General features: G+C 34.1%; 1 protein-coding gene across 2 annotated transcripts; it reads left to right on the top strand.

Moving 5' to 3' along the window:
- Positions 1-3158: 3158 nt before the first annotated feature.
- On the top strand, positions 3159-7454 carry LOC114178297. Of its 2 annotated transcripts, none has more exons than XM_028064120.1 (3): positions 3159-3489; positions 4315-4820; positions 6459-7454. In XM_028064120.1, the coding sequence occupies exons 1-3, from the start codon at positions 3447-3449 to the stop codon at positions 7305-7307; spliced, it is 1398 nt and encodes a 465-aa protein (XP_027919921.1). In that variant the 5' UTR covers positions 3159-3446; the 3' UTR covers positions 7308-7454. The 2 variants fall into 2 exon arrangements, with proteins under 2 accessions (XP_027919921.1, XP_027919920.1); XM_028064119.1 differs by having other exon boundaries at positions 3161-3489; positions 4230-4820.
- Positions 7455-7725: the final 271 nt, after the last annotated feature.

Below are 7725 nucleotides of genomic sequence, written 5' to 3'. Positions count from 1 at the left end.
AATCGAATTACCTAACTTTATAAACTTTTATTTTTATATTTGATAATTTGATAATTTTTTCATTTTATGATATTTTATCTTTGAAATTTCGTAACTCAAATATTTTATAATTAAATTTTATAGTTTTACAAATTTATATTTTGATATTTTTATAATTTTAAGATTTCATAATTTTTTAATTTTTTTTTTACTTTTATATATTATCATTTATAATTTTCATTAATTTTAAAATTAACTTTCATTAAATATAACATATTTTTTATAAAAATATCATTAGGATACTATTTTATAATAAATTATTATGTTATGATATGTGACGTGGAATTAAAGATAAAGTTAAAGTTATAATAAGAATCAAATTTTACAATATATATATATATATATATATATATATATATATATGTATATTTGATAATTTTTTTAAAATGTCAGACAATTTTATAATAATAAAAATTAGAATTTCAAATTTAATTTCAATATGTTGACTTGGTTTGTTTTGGTAAGACCCAATTTTTTTGTGTCAAAGAGGTGAGTCAACTTTGGTAAAAAGGTCCAAGGGCAGTTCATCTTGTTTTTCAGGATTCCTTCGATTGTCCACATACTTCCCATCTTGTTTCATCCACCCAAAACAGTTCACTCACCTTCTCCTATTCTAAAACAGAAAGTTTTACTAGGGCTTGAGTTACTCCCTCCAACAAGGTCATCGAACGTTGTCCTCCGCGTAAGTAGAACTTGAAACTCAATTTTCTTTATGTTTATTTTATGTTCCTAAGCTCTAGTTGATTGCATGTTTGTTTGAGCTGAAGTTTCTGGTTGCATGCACGAGTAGGGAAGAACTTTGCTGTTTTCGCCCAAGCGAGCAACCCTCGCCTAAGCGAAAAGTAAAATGATTTTTTGACTACTAAATTTTGACAACTTTCTCTTACAATCTTAGGTGTCATCTTTTATGTGGTTTTCCATTTTTTTTCTCATCCTCAATATTTCAAAACCATTTAAAAGATGACATCTCATGTTGTAAGAGAAAGTTATCAAAAATTAGTAGTCAAAGTATCATTGTTCAAGCGAAAATAGTAGAAAGCTCACCTACGGTTCTGCTCGAGTGGTTGCTCAGGCGATGAACTACAATTTTGAGTTAGAGCAATTTCGCCCAAATGAGAAGGTTTCGCTTAAGCAAGAACTCACAGAACCTTTGTGTGCTCACTGTTTGCAATCTCGCCTAGATAAGAGCTTTTAGCTTAAGTGAAAGACTCCTGTCGCTTGAGCGAGAGCTCCCTACCTTGAGCGAGATTGACAACAAAGTTGATTAAATGCTTGTCTACTTCCATGATTGATTGATTTACTTTTTAAAGCCTGAGGTATGATGTTGTGTATGTTTAAGTGCGATGGAATGAGACTGTTATATGTTGTGTTTGACATGAAATGAGTTGTAAATTGGTTGGTTGGTGGTACATTGGCATGAGATTATAATGCTTGAGATAAAATGAGGATTTGGTGTGAGAAACATGGACATGACATGAGTAGGCCTAATTCCACGAGACTTTTTTGACGATATTTCATGGTGGTGTTGTAGTGTACATAATTAGATAAGGGTTTAAACAATGTTGCATCCTGAAACTCTAAAGAATCAGTTAGTCTCACATAAAGCAAACTGATTCAAGTGGTGATATTAGCATGATGTCCTAGTCTTTGACAGAATAATGACCTTAGATGATATGGGCTAACCTTATGCATGGTAGGGTGAAACCTATTGACAATGGCTCTACAGAGTAGTAGAGGTCACCACAAGTGTAAATATTCAGTGAATTCGATCTCTTTATATGTATCCGTATAATTTAGTTTGGAGCTCAGATGAAGGTGAGTTAAAAAGAGTATGTGGTGTGGCTGATAGGGTAGAGTTCGTTGAAGATGTGAAGAGAGGTGGGCTATCATAATTTGCAAAAAAGATGTGAGGTTTTGTATGATGAAGTAAGACAATATTGCTTCTATTTTATTTTTCTCAATGGCAACATCCAGAAGAAACATGGTGAGAACACGATTTTTTTTTCAATTTTTTTTGGTTTGGAGGCCCTTACTAGTGGAGTTCAACGACATTTTTGGTGGTAGAGTCGTTGTTTGATAAATGTTTTGTGTTTAGGAAATAGCCATGAACTTAAAATATATTTTTTCACTTTCTGCTATGTACTTGTTCCAATGACTTCTTGTTATGTAATGTTATTATGGTTGACTACATTACATTTAGTGTGAAATCTAATTATAATCATGCATCTTATTTAAAAGTTAATTATAATCCATGCATTTTATTTATTTTATACCCTACATATTTTTTTTTAATAACTACAAATAAAAGTTAATAAGAATAATAATATTATAACTTTAATTTTATTCTTCCAATAATATTTTTTTTTCAATTTTAAATGAAAACTTAAATTTCATAATTTTCACTAATTACTTTTAAATTTATAACACAGTTTCTATCAAGAATAATTGGGTAAACATCTCTTATTATTTATTATAATATTTTTTTAATATATCGTACACATCATACCATACATAAATATTTAATTTTTTTTACTTCATATCTACTCAAATTACATTATCTTTCATTTAATTAGAATAACGTCAACTTCAACTTTTTTTTTCCTTTAAATTCACTTTCCCAAATCATATTCCACTCCAAACACAACCTAAATTTATAGAGCTTATTATAAGAAGTGTAGGACGCTTGCATTTGAAGAACAAGTGCATTGTATTTTTCCTCTTTGAATTAAGTTTTAATTTATTTTTGTTTTTATTTTTTGAATTTTTTAAAATGACACGTGTCAAAACTTCTTTTTAGCCTCTTCATTTATATTATTTATAGATACCGGTGCAAGGTGATTTAGGAGTTTTAAAAAATTGAAAATAAGTACTTTGAAGAAGAAATAAAAGTAAGGAAACTGATAAAAAAGAATTAAAATGTCAATTGTATGTGACAAACATTTTGTCGAGAAATTTAACCGTATTAATTAAGAATATTTTAAAACAATGACAACCTTAGTATAGGTTTTGAAATTATAAAGGCTTCATTAAAAATACGGTGAAAGTACATGGTGGTGCATAGTAAACTAGAGATGGTACTGAATCTAAATTAAATGCTGATATGTGGCAAACCGTGTTGTGTATTTGATCATAGTCTCATGGTTGATTAAACATGGGAAGAAGTTGAAGAACCGTAAGTTAGATTCATAGATAGCTGTTATAACTAAAGGACAAAAGGCACCGCAACACAAGGGCATGTTTGGTTTCGTTGGTTGTAAAGTCAACGTCGTAAACTCAGATCCAAATAGCGCCCTAAGTTAACTTCGCAACGACAACTTCGTCTTCTTAATTTCCTCCCTTTTGGACCGCAAAGTACTGAATTCACCCTATCTATTACTCAATGTGTCTGTAGCAAACAAGAGAACCTCATGTCGGGTCATTTTGCTACTTCCATAGTTCGGTTTGTTCCTGGTGAGTGACTGTTCTGCTTCAACTACATTTAACTTTGTTTTCTAGTTTCAATTTTTTGTTTTGTTTTTAAATTGAGTCTGTGGAGAACAATTCTTACTTCTGATACACGGGATTGAACTCTGATTCTTGTGGGAATCACTCATTCTACCCTGCATTATCCTCGTACGATCTTGTGGTAAAACCCTTTTCACCTTGTAAAGTTAAAAATGATGAATTTAATATGATTAAGGTCAGAATTTTGAAATAATTTGATTCAGTAGCAAAACAGAGAAACGAGTAAGGTGGCTTCTGTAAAATCAGCTTTTAGCGCTACTGGCAATCTCTTATTGCGATGAACTGTCACTTAGTTTTCGACTGCAGGGGTTTCGGTTCCAAACTTTTCGTATGGAACCATCAAATAAGGGATATTGAGAATTCGAAGGTTTACAAATATAATGAATCCAAGTTTTAACCTTTTGTCCGAGCTTAAAATTAATGCCTTAAATCTAGAAGAACTTGCTACGAAGAACTGAAACTTTTACGTGCCTCTTTCCTTTTTTTCTTTCTTATGCCTCTCTCTTCGTATACATTCATAGGCAGTACACAGCAAGGGCAAAAACCCAATAGTATAGTGTTCTATTTTACGATTTTCATATGTTCTCATTACTCATTGCATGTAAAGTAGCTTTTCGTGACTTGTTTCAATTGAGTTATCGGGTCTCAAACTCAATAGATTGCATTTTGTTAATTGCAATTTCCAGCATGATTTTGAAGATACTAAAACGGAAGAGAAAATGAGGATGAGGAACCTATACAGGAAACCAACTACTTTACGTTGCAATGCAGGGAGCAGATGCTATTCTGCATCAGCTGTGATATGGAGCTTGTTAGGATGCCTACTTTTGTTTCATCTGTATTCCAATATTCACCACAAACACGGGGAAGGTAGAGAGGTGCAACTGCATGTGACTAATCATCCTCAGTTTCGTGAACTCCAACAAGTGGAAGAGGAAATCATCCAACTTCCTCCACAAAAAGGGAAGAGGTCCCCACGGGCTGCAAAACGCAGGCATAAGCGGGTAACCCCACTGGTTGATGAATTCTTGGATGAAGATTCACGACTGAGACATGTTTTCTTTCCTGGTAACAAGAGTGCTATTGATCCAGTAAAGGTCACTGGGAATGATAGTTATTACTACTACCCTGGGAGAATTTGGCTGGATACTGATAGAAATCCTATTCAAGCTCATGGAGGGGGCATTCTATTTGATGAAAGATCAAACACATACTATTGGTATGGTGAATATAAAGATGGGCTCACATACCGTGCTCACAAGAGAGGAGCTGCTCGGGTAAGTTATTTTAATTGAAGAATATTATTGTTTTAACCATTAGTCCATAGTCAAAATGATGCTTATGTGGGGTTTATTTAGTGTTTGTCATTTCATGAAATAAATTTAATGGCTGTTAATGACTAGCTTCTGTTATGTTGGTCTGAATTTTTTGTAGTTGCATCCTTTGCTTAGTAAATAGAAAATAAATCTAGAAGATGACCTTCTGGTGACAAATTAAAGATACACATTTGAGTTTAGCATGTCCATTTGTTTTTGTTCTAACATTCTTATTATCATCATCATTATTGAGGTCTTTTAGCAGGGAAATTCTATGTTTCATAGGCCATTTACTTCTAGATGCCAGTGTTGGACTAATATATCCATATTCTTGTAATCTTTTCAGCTTGAATCAAATGAAAATACTAACATAATAATATGGTGATAGCTTTTACCCAAAACATGAAACATACTGAGAGATTTAGGCCTTAATATCCTTCTAACAAACACAGATGACAGAGGTGGGCATAAAAGTACCATACTAGAATGCACCTCTGTTTGTTTCTTACTCTTTCATGGCAACGAACCAGTCCAAATTGTGTTACACAAATTGTCCACCTCTCTGTGAACACAGTCACCATCAAATGCGTCTTGCCTGGGAGCCCCTTTTGGATTTCAAAGTGTGCAATAAACCAGTAGGATTTGTCATGGCTTAGCTTCTGCAGACGTGTTACCATCATTTTATGCTAGTTTGACAGTAGGATTTGTCGGGATCTAGCATGGCTTAGCTTCCAATAAACCAGTCTTGCCAATCATATGAATGATATACCTTCTTTGAGGAAGGATACACTACAACTTTGACTAAGTTGGGCTAAGGCATGACAATGGGTTAGTACATTCCCGAGATGAGACGTTCTTCCTTGAGTGAAATTTCCATAGCTTATCTTTACCTATCTTGGGCTCCCAATTCCTTTCATTATATCACAGCTTATATCGTCTCATCAAGGCTCTGAAATCCACTGAATACAGGTTCGTTTCTGAACAATATGTTTTTACTGCCAAGACATGTAAGTTTTCTCAAATTCTGATGATCAACGAACACTTGTTTCTCCTAAATTCTCCAATCCCTTTGAGTTCTTCTTATACAGCTCTAAGAAGATTTTACATGTCGTTGCATTTAAAAAAGAAAAAAACGAAAAACGTGTTGGCTCTTTGGACCTTCCACATGTCAAAAGCAAGTTAATATGTGGAATGCCCAATGTAAACTTTTGTTTCGGCATCAAATAACTTAGGATTTTTTTTTTTTTATTGTAAGTGGCAGCACTGGTGAGTTTGTTGCAGGGTGTTTTGGTCCCAAGTCCACTGCCAATTATGCTTACAGATTTTGCCTTCTAACCCTAACTTTATGAACGTAAAGTAACCTTGTTTCTTCAACATTAAGATATTCTTGATGCTGATAAAAAAAATTAACACATTCTTGATTGCTGAAAGATTTATAGATAACTGTTTCCAAGTGAGTCTTGTGAGAATAATGATGTTATTACTATGATATGAGTCTACTCAAGGGTGTTTTTTTTCCCCAACCAAACATGTATGTGATACTCAGCTGCATACCCTGGTGACAAAAATGTAGCCTTTATCTCTCTTTCTGTCCATCAGGTGGACATTATAGGAGTTGGTTGCTATTCTTCTAAGGACTTGTGGACATGGAAAAATGAAGGTATTGTATTGGCTGCTGAGGAAATGAATGGAACCCACGACCTGTACAAGACTAATGTGCTCGAGAGGCCAAAAGTAATTTTCAACGAAAAAACCAGAAAGTATGTCATGTGGATGCACATTGACGATGGCAATTATACAAAAGCTGCTGTTGGCATAGCAATCAGTGATACACCTGATGGTCCATTTGAATATGTTGGAAGCCAAAGGCCCCACGGATATGAAAGCAGGGATATGACAGTTTTCAAAGATGAGGATGGTGTGGCATACCTTATCTACTCCTCTGAAGAAAACAACGTACTACACATCGGACCCATGACCGAAGATTATCTGAACTTGATGCCTGTGATGAGAAGAGTTTTTGTGGGACAGCGTAGAGAAGCACCAGCTGTGTTCAAACACCAGGGTACATATTACATGATCACATCAGGATGCACGGGATGGGCCCCGAATGAAGCACTTGCTCACGCAGCTGAGTCAATCCTGGGGCCTTGGGAAACATTGGGAAATCCATGTGTTGGAGGGAACAAAATGTTTCGAATTGCAACCTTTCTTGCTCAAAGCACTTTTGTGCTTCCCCTTCCTGGTTTCTCAGGTTCATTTATTTTCATGGCTGATAGATGGAATCCATCGGACTTAAGAGACTCAAGATATGTTTGGTTGCCTTTGATGGTGGAAGGACCTACTCATCATTCTCCTGAGTACAGTTCTAGATTACCACTCTGGTCAAGAGTTTCTATCTATTGGCACAGAAAATGGAGGCTGCCTCAGGGGTGGAGCACATTTTAGTGATTTGGTTTTTTTGTTCAACATTTGTTTTCTTCTCTTCATAGACATTGCTGTACATTTGTGATCATCAAACAAGTACTGATTCTTCAGACTTTTACAGATACCAGAAATATAGTAACTCACTCTTCAACATACTTTTTTAGTACACATTCTTTGCTGTATAGGATGAAATTTGTTAGAGATATACCTATTCCATGAATCTTACTTGTGATTTTATAGTTTTTCCAATAAATGTTAAGAAATAATAATAGGTGTGTCGGAAAGAGTGTTAAAGAGTCTCTTATTAAACATATTTCATATACTCTTAGGTTATACTTTATATTCATCTTTTATTCATTGTTTAATGTTCAAACACGTAAATATGAAAATAACAGGTAGCGTGATCGACTTAGTCCTTGAAAGTGTAAAATTATTTCAA

The sequence above is a fragment of the Vigna unguiculata genome, chromosome 3 (genome assembly GCF_004118075.2).
Source record: "Vigna unguiculata cultivar IT97K-499-35 chromosome 3, ASM411807v1, whole genome shotgun sequence".
NCBI lineage: Eukaryota > Viridiplantae > Streptophyta > Magnoliopsida > Fabales > Fabaceae > Vigna > Vigna unguiculata.
This window is presented reverse-complemented; position numbering and strand designations above follow the sequence as displayed.

Excerpts from the sequence above, each read along its gene's own strand:
- LOC114178297 (XM_028064119.1), top strand. The coding sequence starts at position 4,263 with ATGAGGATGAGGAACCTATACAGGAAACCAACTACTTTACGTTGCAAT. Across the intron at positions 4,821-6,458 it reads ACAAGAGAGGAGCTGCTCGG|GTGGACATTATAGGAGTTGG; the intron begins GTAAGTTATTTT and ends TCTGTCCATCAG.